General features: G+C 40.0%; 3 protein-coding genes across 3 annotated transcripts; all 3 read left to right on the top strand.

The window, feature by feature from the left end:
- The first annotated feature begins 1,886 nt into the window (after nucleotides 1-1,886).
- On the top strand, nucleotides 1,887-8,336 carry LOC106402216 (protein MICRORCHIDIA 6-like). Its single transcript, XM_048756683.1, has 20 exons — nucleotides 1,887-2,329; nucleotides 2,547-2,841; nucleotides 3,047-3,121; nucleotides 3,216-3,250; nucleotides 3,563-3,641; nucleotides 3,727-3,816; nucleotides 3,925-4,000; nucleotides 4,081-4,159; nucleotides 4,238-4,366; nucleotides 4,831-4,929; nucleotides 5,025-5,111; nucleotides 5,314-5,460; nucleotides 5,547-5,639; nucleotides 5,943-5,994; nucleotides 6,110-6,221; nucleotides 6,443-6,660; nucleotides 7,032-7,141; nucleotides 7,396-7,475; nucleotides 7,546-7,588; nucleotides 7,947-8,336. The coding sequence occupies exons 2-20, from the start codon at nucleotides 2,556-2,558 to the stop codon at nucleotides 8,061-8,063; spliced, it is 2,007 nt and encodes a 668-aa protein (XP_048612640.1). The 5' UTR covers nucleotides 1,887-2,329; nucleotides 2,547-2,555; the 3' UTR covers nucleotides 8,064-8,336.
- A 584-nt stretch (nucleotides 8,337-8,920) lies between these two features.
- Nucleotides 8,921-12,645, top strand: BNAC05G14770D. Its single transcript, XM_013841807.3, has 13 exons — nucleotides 8,921-9,475; nucleotides 9,621-9,773; nucleotides 9,870-10,082; nucleotides 10,167-10,256; nucleotides 10,339-10,455; nucleotides 10,539-10,808; nucleotides 10,917-11,073; nucleotides 11,164-11,241; nucleotides 11,334-11,434; nucleotides 11,553-11,723; nucleotides 11,821-11,895; nucleotides 11,974-12,084; nucleotides 12,176-12,645. Exons 1-13 carry the CDS (start codon nucleotides 9,077-9,079, stop codon nucleotides 12,512-12,514), a joined length of 2,274 nt encoding a protein of 757 aa, XP_013697261.1. The 5' UTR covers nucleotides 8,921-9,076; the 3' UTR covers nucleotides 12,515-12,645.
- Nucleotides 12,646-12,869: 224 nt separating this feature from the next.
- LOC106398571 (protein LAZY 3-like) lies at nucleotides 12,870-13,361 on the top strand. Its single transcript, XM_048757198.1, has 3 exons — nucleotides 12,870-12,901; nucleotides 12,960-13,131; nucleotides 13,257-13,361. Exons 1-3 carry the CDS (start codon nucleotides 12,870-12,872, stop codon nucleotides 13,359-13,361), a joined length of 309 nt encoding a protein of 102 aa, XP_048613155.1.
- Nucleotides 13,362-19,215: the final 5,854 nt, after the last annotated feature.

Genomic DNA, 19,215 nt, shown 5'->3' on the forward strand with positions numbered 1-19,215 from the left:
TTATATATGTAAATCAATAAATGAGATTACCCTACTCTGCTTAGTTTTCTTCCATTGTATAAACTAACAAACCATATGGTTAAACTTTTTATTTATATTTTCTTCAAATATATAAAATCTAGATTTATTAACTACCCACTCTGTTTCGAACAGATCTATATTTTATAAAAATTTATTTTTAAAAGGTATTTTTTATATTTTCAATGTATTGGCAAATTTTAAATTTCATAAAATATAATTGTGTTTATTAAAATTTATTGATTAAAATATATAAGGAATACTTAGTTACAAAAACTAATGCATTGGTAAGACAAATTATACTCTCTCCGTTTTATATTAATTGTTGTTTTAGATTTGTACACACAGATTAAGATATTTTTTTTTAAAAAAAAACATAATTATCCATACACCTAAGTTACCTAACAATATTTCAATCAATAGAAAAATAAATTAGAAAATAATATTGTTAATAAATTTTGCATTAAAATTCTAAAACGATACTTATTTTGTAACGTAAATTTTACCTACAATTACAACTAAACTGAAACAGAAGGAATGTTTTTTTAATATGTGTAAAAGAATAAAAAAAATCTATTTTTGAAACAGAGAAAGTATTAAATTTTTGTTATAAATGCATTAATTTTTATAATTAACTATTTCCCATAAATTTTAACCCGTAAAAGCTCAATAAACACAATTAGTTTTATTGTAATTTACAATTTACCATTATTTCATATTCTCTCTGTTTCATAATAAGTGTCATCCTAGCTTTTTTTCTTGTTACACAAAAAGTGTCACTTTACAATTTCAATGCAAATTATACTTATTTTCAGCTGAAAATTAACTGTAAACTGTATTGGTTTTATAAATAATTTTATTTATCTCAATTACTATTGGTCAGAAAGATGTAATTAATAATAACTTACATATATTTCCGCTACTTTATTAGTCTGTGTGAAAAATGTCATTATGACACTTATTCAGAAACGGAAAGAATAATTAAAATGTATTTATTTACAAAAAAAAAATTCTTGAACATAAATTTTTGTAGTATTAAATTACGGAGAACATGAATGTGAGCGTGGGATGCTCACATTGTTTGTCCCTCCTCTTGTTATCCATCAATATTTTTATTAATCTTATTTTTAATCACGAGAATATATAAAATTTAGTAATTTATATTTTAAAAGATATTTTTTATTAGTTTAATAACAATAAACAATAAATTTAGAATAAGTTAATTATGAATTTGATACTCTCTCCGTTTTATAATAGTTGATGTTTTAGAAGAAATTTGTTGTTTCAAAATAGATGAAGTTTTGATATATTTATATCATTTTTAATTTTACTGAAAACGGTGTAACCAATTAGATTTTACAGTCATTTTTTTAATTGGTTGAATGATTTTTAAATTATATTTGTAAAGTTATTTTTTAGAGAAAAATAGATTTTTTAATCTTTGTGCAATGAGTCAAACATCATCGTGAAACAAAAAGAGTATTAACTCAAGTGATTGGTAATTTTAATCAAAAATTATATTTTTGATTAATTTTATGTTTTTGGTCAACTTTATTTTAATTTTGTAGGTGTAGAGTTGGGTTAAACCCGGGTCTATTAAAGACACAGACCTAACCCCGGATGGGAGGTGCAGCCCACGGATAGACCCTCTCCCGGGTATTCAAATGAGCCGAAATGCAATAGACCATATCCGTGTAGGTGACCAGGAAAATATGACTTAGTTTCGCATGGTAGGTGGATCGAACTTGAAATGCGGTGACATCCCAAGCCCTTTCCCTTACCAGTTGACCGCAAGCTCCCGGTCTTGTAGGTGTAGAGTTGAAACAATAACAGAACGAAAAACATAATAGCTGGCTGGCTCTACATATTTTTCCCCGTCCAAGAGCAGCTTCCCTAGAAGTCTCAAACCCTGCCCTCCCCCCCCCCCCCCCCCCCCCCCCCCCAAATTCCCAGTCTCCCTTCTCAAGAAGCTTTCCTCCTCCGCGTCTGATTCGACTCCTTCTCTCTCTCTCTCGCTCAGTCGCAGATTTCAATTTATTTAATTCTCTCTCCGTATCGCGGCCTTGTTTTGACGGGAGCAATTTTCCGGGATAACTAACTCCTCAACTGTCTGGGTTTCATCGCCTTTCGTTCTCTCAACGCCGTGAAAATAAAATTCCTCAAGAAGTTCCTAGGTCAAAGCGACGCCGGAGTGGTATTCACTATACACCGGTTCGATTTCCATCGTTATTTGATTATCTTCTCTCCTGCTTTATACACGGTGTGGTCGCGAAGGAAAGTAACAGTCGATTTGTATGAGAATTATTGTCAGGTAAACTCAAATCCTTCTTAGCTAATATCATCTCTCTCTCACGCACACACAAAAGCCTTTGTGATTTGCTATTCCCCTAAATTTTAATTTTCTAGGTCATTCTTCTAATACATGAAGGAAAATAGAGAGTTTCTGAGTGATTTGTTAGGTCTCAGGCTCATGTCTATCATCTGTGATTGTGATATGACTGTCATACTATGAAATTCGTTTGTTGCAGTTAAAGGAGATGAGCAACAACACAAGCATAAACGTTTCTCATGATGCTCTGGTTGTTAAACCCGAGCACCCTTATGGTTCCAAAGGGAATCATGCTCTCCCTCAAGATTCAGAAGAGAACAGAGGATCACTAGGTGCGCAGAGTAGCACTAGTGTGGTTGATCAGGTCCGGACGCCACCTGATGATTCCGGTGTCACTTCTTCAGCGTCTACCATATGCCCTGCACCTGTTTGTAGGCAATTCTGGAAAGCTGGGAGCTATAATGATGAATTGAGTTCCAAGTCTCAGCAACCAAGTATGCAATACTTCTCAGTTTTCACTTACTTTGTCTTATTTGCTTTATTGTTTTGGTCTTTACTCTCTGGAGGTTACGTATAATGTTTTTGAGTGATACACGCTTGAGAAACATTGTTTCAGTTACCTTGAATCTAGCCTTTTTCTCTCTCTCTTTTTTGTGTGTGCAAGGCTTTTACATATTGTTCTTGATATATGTTTCACAGCTGGAAAAAATTATCTTCATGTGCACCCTATGTTCCTTCACTCCAATGCTACTTCACATAAATGGGCTTTTGGTGGTATGTAATCATGATTTCCCCCTTTTTTGGTATGTGGCAACCAAGCATTATTCAAACGTTTTAACAAGACTTATCTGGTTTTCTCTACCTGCAGCTGTTGCAGAACTGCTTGACAATGCTGTTGATGAGGTACGTCTTTTCTTTTGATGCGCTTCAAATGTTTGAATAAGATTCTCTGGAACGTTTGTTTACTATGCATCTTAATGTCTTGGCAAAATCGAAATTGTTGCGAAAATTAAAGTACTTGATATAGTCGTAGTATAAGAATATCCTCGATAGTGAAGCTGTCCTTCCGGAACCCGGGCGCTTCACTTTCTGACGATTGTTTCTTTTGTTTCATCGAGGTGGAAGCGTGCCCCTGAATATTAGTTAATAATTTTGAAAGTTCTGGATGACAATGTATTAATATGGTTTGTTCTCTGTATCTTTATCACCCTATAGATCCAAAATGGGGCCACTTTTGTCATTGTAGATAAAACCACAAATCCAAGGGATGGTACACCAGCATTGCTAGTTCAAGGTAATTGTTCATGTTTTTTTCTTGGTTAAGTTCAGCCCCATTTCGCAAAGAAGCATGTCTGATCATATTTGCATTAAATTTTCAGATGATGGTGGTGGGATGGATCCTCAGGCAATGCGGCAGTGCATGGGTTTCGGATTCTCAGATAAGAAATCGGATTCAGCCATTGGAAGATGTATGAATCTTTAGTTATGATTCTGCAGCACATCTCTCTATTTATGATTTTGTAGCAAAATCTTTAGATATGATTATATTTCTCATTCTTAGTTATGATTCTTTTTAGATGGTAATGGTTTCAAGACCAGCACAATGAGACTTGGAGCAGATGCCATTGTTTTCAGCCGCCATTTCAAGAACCAGTAAGTGGCAATTGTTTGTTAATATCTATTAATCGTTTATTTTTCAGTTTGCTGAAATGTTTTATTTTCCATCTGGCTAGAACATGGACACAAAGTATAGGGCTCCTTTCTTATACCTACCTGACACGTACTGGCCATGATAGAATAGTTGTTCCCATTGTGAGTCTTCTTCTCTCGCATATACAAAATTTACCTTGTTTTCTGTAATCTTAACTGCTTAGCCTTATGGATAATCAGTTGGATTTCGAGTATAAGGCATCAACTAGCGAATTTGTGACATTGCAAGACCGGGAACGTTATATATCCAGTCTCTCCATTCTACTAGAATGGTCTCCATTTTCAACCGAGGCAGAACTTTTGCAGCAGGCAAGTCTTCTTTTAAAAAGTTTTCCAACCCATGCTGTTTACAATCTGTACAGTAATGGGTGACTTGGTTAAAAGTTTGAGATTCGTGAGTCGGATATTTCACTGTTTTGATATTTACTCTTTAAGCTTTTCTTGAGCTTTAAGTTACACTTATAACTTCATGCCTTTAACTTTGAAGACATAAACGATTGTTCTCCATTTCCATACCATAACTCCATATTTCTTGGATATTAGTAGTATTTGAAATCTCCACCCACTCCTTGAAAATATGGATGAATGGTGCAGAGTTAAGTGGAGTGAGCTATTTAATGGGGATTTTAGTGTGCGGTCAAGTTAGGTTCCTTCGCGTTGGCCTATTCTCTGTTTGTGCCCTGCAGCGATGAAAGACTTTTCTTTTATCTGATATGTTTATACGTTTCCCTTCTCGGTGATAATTTGCTTCTTTTTTTTTTTCCTTCTGGCAGTTTGACGACATTGGATCACATGGAACAAAGGTTATTATCTATAATTTGTGGCTCAACAGTGATGCTAAATTGGAATTAGACTTTGACTCGGCTGTAGAGGTTAATATTATTTATCTATCTTGTCTCTGATCTTCTTTTCGTTGCCAAGTGTTATCATTTAATTGAGAACTTGTTTTGTTCCTTGCTTATTACAGGATATTCTCATTGAAGGAAACATTAAAAAAACTGGATGTAAGATTACAAATTATCATATTGCAACACGGTTTTCCTACTCTCTTCGTGTAAGGTTCTATTTCTTTTGGTCAGTAGTGTTGGGAACAGTTGATGCTTATGTTAATGTGCAAGGGTGCATACACTATAATATTGAACCACACCTGTATGCATGAATGTACTCATGAATACTCGTGAGAAATACGTAATACACATAGACATAGATTAAGGGAAACTGTGTTCATATATTCCGCTGCTGATACCTTTTTACAGGTTTACCTATCCATACTATACTTGCGGATTCCTGAGGCTTTCAAGATTGTGTTGCGTGGTAAGGTTGTCCAACAGCATAACGTTGCTGATGATCTCAAGCATCCGCAGTACATCTTGTATAAGCCTCATGTTGCTGGACATGAAGAGGTGCGGAAAATATCAGGACTTCTTTTAGTACTTCGTAATTGTTATTTCCCTTCACCATGATTCCAATCTCGGTGTTCAATGAGCAGGGTGAAGTTGTAACGACGATTGGATTTCTGAAAGAAGCTCCCAAAATAAACCTTAATGGGTTCTGCGTTTATCACAAAAACCGCCTAATAATGGTGAGTTTTGAAATGTTAAATATGCTAGCTCACATTCACTTGAAGAAAGAATTATCATATACCGGGATAATATTTTAATAATTTGTTGCATCCTTTTTTGCACGGCTGTGCCATATATAACCCAGGGAAGAAGTGTCTAAAAGTCGCTGGACCTCCCTATACTGATACTATCATGCATATATAATCTACTTAACATATTTAAATTCAAAATTGCTACACATTATCCTGTCAAGTTAATCACAAATCCTGCACACAATCTTGTATATTACTGTGACCTTGTGTGTTTTCTTTTGCTCCTTTCAGCCATTTTGGCAGGTCGTGAGCAACTCAAACAGCAGAGGAAGAGGAATTGTTGGTAAGAAGCTGCAAAACGGATCAATCAATAAAACAGTAGAGTTCCTACTTTGCTGTTGTTTTTGGCACAGTTCTCTCTGGTGGATGATTTTATGGTAAGTTTTATGTTTTTGCAGGTGCTCTAGAAGCTAATTTTGTTGAGCCAACCCACAACAAGCAGGATTTTGAGAAAACGGTCCTTCTTCAGAAGCTTGAAAACCGTTTAAAGGAGATGACAATGGAGTATTGGTAATTTCTTAAGCCTTATCTTTTTGGTGGCTGTTGTGTTACTACTTTTATCTGTTTCGTCCCAAAGTAGATAAGGAGAATATCATATAAGATATCTTGTTTTCTTTCTGAGCATGTGATGTTACTCCTCCGTTTTGCCTCTAAAAGTTTCCCAATTACTTCTGGCTTGTATAACTTGCCAGCGTTTCTTACTGTTTCAAATGTTTGGTAATCTTTAATAGGAATTGCCATTATGTGTTGATTGGATATCAAGATGTTAATAAGCCTCGACCTAAGGTGCCTCAAAATGTACAACCTGGCGGTAGGCCAAATGCCAACATGCTCCGGAAGAATTCTGCTGGATATAGTGGCAGACAAACAATGAGCCCTCCTCCAGGCTTCCCAGCAGTTTTTAATAACACAAACTTGGCATCTCTCCCTAGAGTTTCAGCTGAGCCAGGTAATGCTTAGAAGAGTTAAACTGTGAAGAAAGTGGATCGTACTCGGTCTTTGACTACACCAAAACTATAGCTCTAAATAATCGACTGCTCCAACCCCTGGATTGGTCCAGGATTATGCCATTTTAGGAAACGGCAAAGTGATAGTGCTGCATAGGCTCTATATAGACTTTGCAACAATTTCATTTCCCATACCAAAAAAAAAGAACAAAACAATTCAATACGCAATATCTTACTGGAAAACTTACTCTTTTTCTAAAGTTATTACAAATGCTTCTACTATTATTGTAAATTCGTAGTTTTGTACTGTATATTTCCTGTTCCATTATTCCTGAACTCCCGTTGATACTGACACGTTTACATATTGTTGCAGTGGTGTTAGAAAAGAGGAAAGAACATCCTGATCTTGTTGCAAGTGCTGCGTCAAGAAGAAAGGTGGGAAGTGATGGCTTCACTGTCCCGGGGCATATTCGTGTTGAACAGGTACCTAACATATGTTTCTCTTCCCTCTACTTTTACTTGATTGTATTGAAAATGTATACAAAAAGTGTGAATATTGGGTTTCATCTGATCACTTTTTATATTATAGTAGATATTGCATTTCCCATATGTGAATGATATATCCCATGCACTGATGCACACGTGCCCCACACAGAAACATGATAGTAAAATTAGGTTGTATCCACTTCTTCCCATTCCGTTTCTCTAATTTCATTGATTTTGCACATGCTCTGAAGTTCATTCAAGGATCTGCTAATCAGTCACAAGATAGTGAAATTGTCAAGTTGATGGAGAAAAACAAGAAGCTCCGAGCAAAGTAAGTTAATATGCAAACCATATATTTTGTCAATTTCTGCTATAAATTGATAAAATTTTATGATACTCAGATGGTTGGACCACAAGGTGCGAAGTCAAACTCTTGAAGTCAAGGTACGTTCTTAGGACATAAACAACCTTTTTCTTATTACTTGTCTCTTTTTGATTTACTTCAGTGGTTTTAATTTGCCCCTTTTCCTTCTAAATCCCAACCTCTAAAGGCATATCAAAATATATGGAGCTAATATAGCATCTCTCCTTGAGTCTTGTCCTCTGTTTTTTTAAATTAAACTATTTACTAATCAGTGATTGAGTTGGTTTAGTGGCAATTCCATCCATCGATGGACTATCTCGCCATGAGGTTCCTCCATATTTTGCAGAATAGGATATACGATAATGAGTTCGAATCAAATGATTGTAAAGGCGATCTGGATTTTCATCGTGATACAATTTGGGTCTTTTGTGTGTGCAGGCCATGAATCTAAGCAGTGAGCTGGAGAAGGTTAAAAGTGAGTATGAAAGGCTAATGGAAGAGCTACAAGCTTTGAGTGTGGTGAAAGAGGAGCGCAGTAGACATGTAAATACGTAGAAGGTTTTCTCTGACACACCTTTTGGCTCGCCATAACATATCCTTCTTCTTCTAGGTGGAAACTAAAAGTCCTTAGTTTTCTCTCTGCTACGCAAGGATAACTTGGGCCCTAGGGAAACACAAAACAAACTGTGAAGGGAAAAAAAGGATCCATGTTTATGAAACTAAGATATCATTTTATCTAACAGTCGGAAAAAGTTTTTGAACACAGTAATGTATAAATATTGCAAATTTCAAAATTTTAATCAGAGCATCAATCAGTCTTTAACTCCACCGACTATTTGTTATCGTTTTTGTAATGCCAGCAATTACTGATGAATCATAACTCCACAGTAGTATCCGTTAATCACAACATCTAATAATATAATCATGATTCCCCACAAAACGTATTGTGGTTATAAAGTTTTGATTTGTTTATAGACCATATCACCAAAAATACCATGCCAGGAGACAATCCAGCCAATTAAAAAAATACAACTAATAGTGTGATATACGTCACACGATCCCACCAACGCATTATACGCGCAATGGATAGCCCATGAGCCAACGACTAGGCCCCTCTGCACGTGAGTGCGCACAAGCATCCATGAGATGTTACCGTTGAAGAACGTTACTAAAGCCTAGAATCCGATGCTTCAGCAACATTTATACTTCCCTGTAGGTCCACCATATCCTCTTGAAGCGATTCCTTGACAAAAATAAATCCGGATATAGCTGATTCGCCCATCTTGTCGGCATACTTAACAGAGCTCTCAACCGTTGGATCTTCAAAAAAAGAAAGGACATTTCCGTTATAAACCGAAAAAGGCAAGGGTACTTTAGTAATACACATAATTCGTATAAATTAAATAAAATGTTAGTGAAAAAATATAATGCGCGGCTCAACTCAGAAGAAACAAAACCGAAACGATTCAACTCAACGATTCGATTCGTCTTCTCAAATTGTTAGTTATCTGGAAACGAAAGAGAGAAGCAACCAAAGCCTAAGACAGCGTCTCTCTCTTCGGTAAAAGATGGCGGAGGATTTCGCGAGGGCGGTGGAGGACGGTCTCAAACTCGCGAAACGGATTTATTTCGGAAACGACCGAGCCGTCGCGGCGCCGAGGCTAGCGTCCCCGATGGAGAGAGCCGCCTCCGCGGCGCATGCTCACCTCCCTACGGCGCCAATGGTTTACGCCGTGATACACGAGCCGGGAATCGTGGATAACCCGGACCTGCCTAGCTACCAGCCTCACGTGCACGGCAGGTGCGACCCTCCGGCTCTGATTCCTCTCCAGTTGAACGCGATTGAGCTCGACGTCGACTGCTATCTCGACACGGCTCTCGTCACCGTCACCGGATCGTGGCGTGTGCATTGCGTTATGGGAAGCAAGCGATGCGATTGCCGTATCGCTATTCCCATGGGTGAACAGGTTAGGGTTTTTCTTATTGGGATTTTCCCGGGAAAATGTGAGATCTTCCGTTGTGAAAATTAGCTCACTGTTAGGGTTTCATTAGTCCTTTAGCTCAAACTCTGAGCATTGATGGATCTCAAGCTAATATTTGTGTGGCTAACAGGGCTCAATTCTAGGTGTTGAGGTTGAGATTCCTAGAAAATCTTACACAACACAGTTGATCACTGCTGAAGATGGACATGAGTTGGAGAAGACGGCACAACCTCAAAGTGGAGGTTTCTTGAAACCAAACATATTCACCATCACAATACCACAGGTGATGTCGGAAGTGTCAGCTCAAAGGGGTTTTTTTTTTTTTAATCCTGTTTGCTTGTTCATCTTTCTGAATATTGGGTATTGTCTTGTTTTTCAGGTTGATGGAGGCACCAACCTCTCTATCAAGATGTCTTGGTCCCAGAAGTTGACGTATAACGAAGGAGAGTTTTTCCTCGATATTCCTTTTCACTTTCCTGAGTATGTGACTCCTGCTGTGAAGAAAATCTCCAAGAGAGAGAAGATTTACTTGAGTGTTAACGCCGGTACTGGAACGGAAGTTCTCTGCAAAGGATGCAGTCACCCGCTAAAGGTGTGGTTTCATATATCTTTCTGAACACGGTCCATGATATTTCAGGGGGTCTATTAACTTATCTTCTTCCTTCTTGTATTACAGGAAAAGATGAGGAACGCAGGGAAGTTGAGGTTTTCATATGAAGCTGATGTTTTGAAGTGGTCGAACACAGATTTTAGCTTTTCTTATACGGTATGAAGTCTCACTGGTGCTTTGAATAACCTCTGTTTGTGCTCCATTTTAGATTGCTTATCTCTTTATTTATTTTTCGTAGGCCTCTTCAAGTAGTATAGTTGGTGGACTTTTCCTTCAATCTGCGCCTGTTCAAGATGTTGATCAGAGAGAGATATTTTCTTTCTATCTTTTTCCAGGAAAGCAACAAAGAACTAAGGTTTGATGATTTTACACCTCTTTTTCTGTGTAGTAAATGCTATCTTAAGTACAATCTTTAAGTTTCCTTTTGTTTTACTTCAGGCGTTCAAGCGGGAGGTAGTATTTGTTGTTGATATAAGTAAAAGCATGACTGGAAAACCTCTCGAGAATGTAAACAATGCGATATCGGCAGCTCTATCTAAGCTTAATCCGGGAGATTCCTTCAATATTATGACTTTCAGCGATGATACTTCTCTGTTTTCGACATCAATGGAGCCGGCTACTCCAGATACTGTTGAAAGAGGCATTGAGTGGATGAACAAGAACTTTGTTGTCGCAGATGGTACAAACGTGCTTCCTCCCCTAGAGACGGTACTTACGCTGCTCACTTGTAGTTTAAAAAGCTTAACAGATTGGTGGTTATAGTCCCTCAGATCAAGTCCTGGCATTAATTTGGCCAACTTCTTTTAATACTTTCAGGCTGTGGAAATGCTATCGAATACTCGTGGCTCCCTTCCTATGATCTTCTTCGTAACAGATGGGTCTGTTGAAGATGAGAGACACATTTGTGATGCAATGAAGAAACGTCTTGCTAGTGCTGGATCAGTGTGTCCACGGATACACACTTTTGGGTTAGGTAATTATTCTCTCCAAGGTTTTAATGTGAGAGGACCAGGATTATCTTTTTACCTACCTTCTCATATGTGGACTCTTTAAAATATTGCAGGTATATTCTGTAACCACTACTTCGTGCAGATGCTTGCAAATCTATCCAGGGGACAGCACGAATCAGTTTATAATACTGGTAAAACTTTTGACTCCGTATTGTGAATTAAAGGGAAAAGGTTATATCTTATGTATATTTTCTTAAACATTTTTCATCTATCTGATGTACAGATCACATCGAGGAACGATTAGACAAATTGTTTACAAGGGCTTTGTCCACTGTTCTTTTGAATATAACAATTGAGCCCCTTCAGAATCTTGATGAAATTGAGGTGTGCCTCTCTATCCCAAGATTGCTTGCTTATCTTTTCTGGCAAATCGTTTTTGTTTCCTTCAACTATATGAAGTTAATGCCTGGAAACTGAAAGTGGAACCTGTGATTACTAATAGGTATACCCTTCAAATATTCCGGATCTGACGTCTGCAAGTCCATTGATGATATATGGGAGATACCGAGGAAAGTTCCCTGAGAATGTGAAAGCCAATGGTCTGCTAGGAGACATGAGCAGCTTTTCTGCAGACTTGACTGTACAAAGTGCAAAAGACATACCTCTTGATAAGGTAAGATCACCTTCCTTCTCATTATCATATTCTTAAGGCGCTTTCTTCTAAAGACACTCAGGTTTAACATAAACTGTCATTCCCTTAATATTTTCAGGTGTTTGCAAAGAATGTGATTGACTTGCTAACTGCTAAGGCATGGTTCTCGGAAGACAAACAGCTAATAGAAAAGGTTTGTTTGCAATTCAGTAACTCTAGTTTGTCTTCATGATTATCTTCTTCATTCTGCTTTATTGTTACTGCGTTTCAGATTACTAAACTAAGCATCCAAACCGGCGTACCATCTGAGTATACTCGAATGATCCAGTTGGAGAACACAGAAGAAGCACTGAAACCCAGTGACACTGGCGGAAAGAAACAGGTATTTTATCCATATCTAGAAGTTATGAACTAAGTCATTCGACCAAGTCAGACTTGTTTTTAACTCATATGTTCACCAAATACTTTAACAGACGGGACGCAATGGCGAGAAACAGAAGCTGATATCAAGAACAATCCCACTACAAAACTTTGGGATAGGCTTTGGTGATACAACAGTTACCAGAGAGAATGTTCCACCAGGATTTGGAGAACAGAGAGCGCCTGACGCTGCTGAGAAGTTCGTGAAGGCTGCCTCGAGCTGCTGTGTCTCCTTATGCAACAAATGTTGCTGCATGTGTTGTGTCCAGTGCTGCACTAAGCTCAATGATCAATGTGTCCTTGTCTTCACACAGCTCTTCACAGCGCTTGCTTGCATCGCCTGCTTTGAATGTTGCTCAAATGTCTGCTGTGCATGTGGTGGAGACGAATAGTTATTAAAAAAAAAAAGATTTTGAATTCTGAGTTTAAAAGCTTTTAAGCTTCAAAGTAAGTTTGTACATTTACCTTACACACTAAATGTAATTTCTGTACGGCCTGATCCAATATAAAAGCTTTACTTAAATTTTCTATAGTTGCTTCAGGTGAGGAAGTGTAAAGAACCGACAAATCCATGTGTACTAGTTACTCGATTTCGATATCATAAACCATGTTTTATATAGAATGTTATTAAGGTGAACCGACATTCAACAAATTCCACAAAGATGGGATCAAGTACTAGAGAGGTGGTGACTTGAAGTCATAAGAAACTGATTTCGAGGGTTTATAGCGACTTGAGCCCAATTTTCGATGTGCTGGCGTTTCGCTGGCTTCAGGAATTTGTGTTTACTGTGTCTTTAAAAACATGGGACCAATATGATCATCTTTATCTTCTAAAAGCTATTCAGGTAAATATCTCACTGCAGTTAATACAGATGTTACTATCGGAAAAAAGAAATCGCTCTCTTTTCTTCTCAAGAAGATGTTTGTTTGCACAAGTGGCTTCAAAACTCCACCTCCTCTTCTTGATTTGTCTAGAGGAGATTCATTCCCAAATACACGAATGGAAAAGGTATATTATGTCTACATATATATTATCAAATGATTCAGCCTATACTTTTAATTGTAAAGACGAGTGAATTCAAGTATATTTATGTAAAACTACAAACATCTTTCTTATGCTGTGTATGTGTGCAGATGCTAAGGACAATCCTCAACAAGAAGATACATCCACAAAGTTCAAATAATACTGCAAAAAAGTATTTGGAGAATCATAAAATTATAGATGAAGCATGTAAGTAAGTTCCACTCGTAGCGATTCATCCACGGCGGAAAGAGGGACGGCGCACGGAACAGACTTCTAAAACCCTTTCCCCTTGCGCAAGGTAGACTATCGACACTTCGTGACGGCGGGAGTAGGGTTTTAAGGAATATATATACGTACCATAGCATCTAGTACTCTACTAAGCCTCACGGAAACCCTAATACAAAGCTCTCGGTTTTTGGATCTCTTCTGTGTGAGCATCCCCTCTCTGATTCTCTCCAGCTAGTGCTAGGTACTGATACCAAAGCTTACTCCATCTCATCCCTGAAAGAATGGTTTCCCAGAGTAACCTAATCCAACAAGGCGGCCCGTCGTCGGTGACAAAACGTCGCTTGGATCTAGAAGCAGAAGATGAAATCATTCGAATTCCAGCCTGTGATCTGACCACAGTTGCTGAGCGTTTCAAGAGAACTTTGATTGGCAGAGTCCTTCACAAAGGGGGACGCAGCGTTGAAGCGATGATTGCCCTCCTCTCTAGGGCTCGAATCTGGAACGTGGAAGGCAGAGTCCGAGGTGTTAATTTGGGCAACGGACGCTTCCAGGTCGATTTCGATAAGGAGGAAGACCTAATCATGGTGCTCAATAAACGACCTTGCCACTTTAACCACTGGATCTTCGCCTTAGAACGTTGGGAGCCATCTACAAGTGATAACTTCCCCAATACGGTACCTTTCTGGGTAAAAGTTACGGGAGTCCCAGTACATTACTGGAATGACCAGACCTTCGACGAGATAGCAAAGGCTCTGGGAAAGCGTTTAACTCTTGATGCAACGAACGCACGTCTACAAGTCTCCATTGATGCGGAAAGACCACTACAGTTTGAGAGAAGAGTCGGCTTCCCAAACGGAGACATAGGGAAAGTCTCTCTGGAGTATGAAGGTCTGTCCCGTCACTGTTTTGGCTGCAGAAGAATCACTCATGATATTTACTCATGCCCGGAGTTGTCTACAGAGGAACGCGAACAGAAGATTAAGGAGTTCCGGGAACTCAACCAAAATGATACTTTACCTCTCCAGTTTAAAAACCGGGCTACGCTGAGCATCCGCAGTAACAACACAAGTAATAAAAGGCCCCGGTCCCCCTCTGATGATGATCTCAGGAGATCTTCGGGTCGTACACAGTATCCTGGAAATTCCAGAGATGAAAAGAGAAGGAAGGACATAGGAAGCTACTGGTCCTCCAGGAATCATGGAGACGACCGTGAAGACAGGAAACACACCGATCGGAGAAGAGATGACAAACTTGCTCGCCTCCCTGTGAGGAACGCAACAGTCTGGAATCGTCTGGAGAATCGACAGGAGGACATATTGAGGGAGGTATCTGCCTCTCAGAATAGAAGGTATGACAGACCAAGAGAGCTTTCAAAAGACAGATCAAATGACCGTTACCAAGCGCCTTATTCTCGACATTCCCAACAAGTTTGGAGACCTAGAAGTCAAGCGAATGACTCCAGAAGCAATAACCAGACAAGATCCATTGCGGTCTCCAGAAACCGGGCTCAGGATGTACGTGAAGTGACTGACTCCCAGAGGACAATCTCAGAAGTGTTCCCGAGACGTGGGACTAGAGAGATACAAGGAAATGGTGTCATGGTGGTCCACCGAGATGAAACCCCGGAGGAAAGAATGAGACGTTTAAAATGGAAAGGCCCAATGTTCGACGAGGCTGTGGAAAATACTCCAATATCAGCTGAGAAAAGACTACCAGCCGGTCTTCTCACAAGAGATAGAGGCGTCATCAGGATCAGAGACGAGGAGAACCCGGTGCAGACAGAAGAGACAAGGTATGTTTCACCATTAGATAGGTCTAGTTCGGATCATGAGGTAGACAATCTGGAGCTAGATCGGCTGATGGAATCAAAGAAAATAGATGATATGGTGATGACTAAGGAAGACGAGGCTGAGGTTGATAGATTAGTCGAGGATTTTGGTGATGTGGTTATGGATGATGATATGATGCAAAATGATGATCTCCTTGTGGATGAGCCTGGTTTTGATGCAGAGAAAATAGATGCAATCTCACAGCTATCTCCAGCTAATGCTGCGCGTAAGGATAAGGGGAGAGAAGAATTCCAAAGGGTTCAAGACAACACTGTCTCCACACAGGATCATGTTCGTGGAGCATCAAAATCAGTCACTGCAAAGGATGTTCTTATGACTGGTGCCCAAAGTCCGGAGGGGAATGAACCGAGCAAGCACAACAGCTTAGGAAGGACTGTGATCAAGAAGCGACAACCGCACAACAGCTTAGGAAGGACTGTGATCAAGAAGCGACAACCGCACAGCCCGCTGGTGAAAGGAGCTCGAGCATCCAAGAAACTGAATCTTCCAAGGGGCCGACCGTCCTCCAAACTACCCAAAGTTCAGGTTACTTCTAAGAAAACTCAAACACATGAGGTCCCTCGTACTGAGGCGTTTCTTTCTACTAAACGTATGAACTCTTCTGCTACTTCAGGTTCGGTGGTGTCCCAGAAACCACCCAGTAAGAAGATATGAACACCATCTCCTGGAATTGTCAAGGGGCCGGAGCCTACATGACCAAGAAGCATCTCCGGGAACTTTATCGTTTTTTTGCACCTTCTTTTCTTTTTTTATCTGAAACAAAAAACAATCGTTCTTTTCTGCAAGAGTTTCAAGTTTCTTTTGGTTATAATAAATTGTTCACCGTGGAACCGGAAGGCAAAAGCGGTGGACTAGCACTTTTTTATATGGATTCGTATGATGTGTCGATCCTTTACTTTGATAAGCACATGATTGATATAGAAGCCACCATGGAAGGACACAAAGTCTACATGACTTTTATATATGGTGATCCGGTCGTAGAGTACCGCGGATATGTCTGGGAGCGTTTGACGCGCATGAGTACAACTAGAGTGGGAGCATGGTTCATGAGCGGGGATTTTAATGAGATTGTTGGCAACCATGAAAAGAAAGGAGGAAGAAAGAGACCTGAGACTTCATTTCTACCCTTCCGCACGATGTTAGCAGATTGTGGTATGATAGAATTTCCCTATAAGGGTAACTGTTTGTCTTGGGTGGGATATCGTAGTTCCGGAAAAGTTCGATGTAGGTTGGATAGAGCTGTAGGCAATGAGGAGTGGCATCATCTTTTTTCCCACACTAATGTGGAGTATTTGAAGCTATGGGGCTCCGACCATCGACCGGTCTTAACACGCATTCAGTCTCGAGAGGTGAGATTACGCAATTCCTTCAAGTTTGATCGACGCTGGCTACTAAAAGATGGTTTGAAAGAAGCAATTGAAGAGGGCTGGGGAAGGCAGGATGACACAGATTCTCGACCTATATTTGTGAAACTTGGTGAGGTGCGTCGTACCATAGCCCGATGGAGACGAGAGAACCCTTCGAATTCGGAAAAAAAGATCGAGACTATCAAAGAGCAACTGGAAAAAACACAATCGGATCCAAGTATCCCGAGTGGAGAAATTTTAAATCTGAAATGGAACCTGTGTGCAGCCTTTCGGGAAGAGGAGTTATACTGGCGCCAAAAGAGCCGAGCTCTATGGCTAAAAGATAGAGATCGGAATACAAAGTTCTTTCATGCAATCACTAAACAGAGGAGAGCTAGGAATCGGATCGTTAAGCTTAAAACCCCAAACGGGGGGTGGGCGGAGAGCGAGACAGGGATTGAGCAAGTGGCTTCAAATTACTTCCAAGGCATTTTTACCACATCAAACCCGAGTGACTTTGAGGAAGCACTTCGATATGTAAATCCCAGAGTTACTCCGTCTATGAACGCGAACCTAGTGAGACCTCCATCGGACTTGGAAATCAAGAAAGCTGTTGAAGAGATAAATCCCGACAAAGCACCAGGACCGGATGGCATGACAGGACTTTTCTATCAGAGGTTCTGGGAGATCACAGCCCGTGACGTAATCTCGATGGTGAAAAGTTTCTTCAGATCAGATTCCTTTGACCCTAGGCTGAATCAAACAAACATATGTCTGATCCCTAAGACAGAGCGGCCCATGGAGATGACCGAGTTTCGCCCTATCAGCTTATGCAATGTTAGTTATAAGATCATTTCCAAAATCATATGCTCTCGTCTTAAGAAGGTCCTACCAAAACTAGTGTCAGAAACACAATCCGCTTTTGTGGCGAGGCGTCTTATATCTGATAATATACTTTTGGCACAAGAAGCTTTCCATGCCTTACGCACGAACCCGATGTGCAAAACTAAGTATATGGCGATCAAGACTGACATGAGTAAGGCATACGACAGAGTAGAGTGGAGCTTCTTAGAAGCTCTCCTCCGCAAGATGGGCTTTGAAGGAAAATGGGTATCATGGATACACCGGTGTATTTCTACGGTCTCATACCAAATCCTGCTCAACGGAGAACCCAAAGGCAATATTCAGCCAACAAGGGGACTTCGACAAGGCGATCCTCTATCCCCATTCCTCTTCATCCTGATGACGGAAGCTCTAATTTCTCAACTTAAAGGTGCAGAGGAGGAAGGTAGGCTGACAGGTTTAAAGATAGCACGAGCTAGTCCAGCAATTTCTCATCTCCTTTTTGCCGATGATAGCCTTTTCTTCTGTAAATCAGATGTCCAGCAGGGTGCTGAGTTGATAAGGATCATCAATCTATATGGGAGAGCTTCGGGACAGTTGCTAAACCCATCGAAATCATCTATTTTGTTTGGCAACAAAGTAGGACAGGAGGTCAAGATAGCGATGAAACAAATACTGGGTATCAATAGAGAGGGTGGAATGGGCATGTACTTAGGACTCCCGGAAAAAATCTGTGGCTCCAAAAGACAGGTTTTTGCCTTCATCAGAGAACGACTCAATGATCATATCAATTCATGGTCGGCCAAGCTCCTGTCTAAAGGAGGCAAGGAAGTACTGTTAAAGTCAGTAGCACAAGCGCTGCCCACCTATGTGATGTCCTGTTTCCTTTTACCGAAAGATATCATAAACAAACTACAAGGAGCAATAGCAAAATTCTGGTGGAGCACGAAAGGAAATAATCGGGGACTGCATTGGATTGCTTGGGAGAAAATCTGTGTTCCATTGGAGAAAGGAGGTTTAGGATTTAAAGATCTCCTAAACTTTAATCTTGCACTCTTAGCAAAGCAACTATGGAGGCTGCTTCATCATCCCAATTCTCTACTTGCCCGGGTACTTAAAGGTCGATACTACAGACATATTAGCCCAATGGAGGTTAAAACGTCTAACTCCCCGTCGTATGGGTGGAGAAGCATTCTAGCGGCTCAGAATTTACTCAGAGAGGGACTGCGGAAAACAATTGGATCAGGGTACAATACCCGTGTCTGGATTGACCCATGGATTCCGACCATACCCGCCCGTCCGGCAACGGACGCTGGTGTGTATCGAGATAGGGATATGTTTGTAAACCAGCTTATTGATCAAGCTACCAAGCAATGGAGGCTGGAGATGCTGGAGGCTTTGATAGACCCGAGAGACATCCCTCTGATCCAGAGCATTCGACCCAGCCATATATTTAGAGATGATGGGTACTGTTGGAGTTACACAAAGACCGGTTTGTACACTGTGAAGTCGGGATACAAGCTTGCATCCCAGATGAAGGAGGCGAATATCGAAAGTGCAGTCATGGAGCCGAGCATCAACCACTTAAAAGAGATGATCTGGAAGCTAAAAGCACCAAGGAAGATTCAACACTTCTTGTGGCAAGTTTTGTCGGATAGTATCGCGTCTTGCAGCCGGCTTGCTGATAGACATTGTGGGACCGACAAATCATGTCCCAGATGTGGACATGAAGAAGAATCACTTAATCATCTCTTGTTTCTTTGTCCCCCGGCGCTGCAAACGTGGGCACTCTCAGATATACC

This window comes from Brassica napus, chromosome C5 (genome assembly GCF_020379485.1).
Source record: "Brassica napus cultivar Da-Ae chromosome C5, Da-Ae, whole genome shotgun sequence".
NCBI lineage: Eukaryota > Viridiplantae > Streptophyta > Magnoliopsida > Brassicales > Brassicaceae > Brassica > Brassica napus.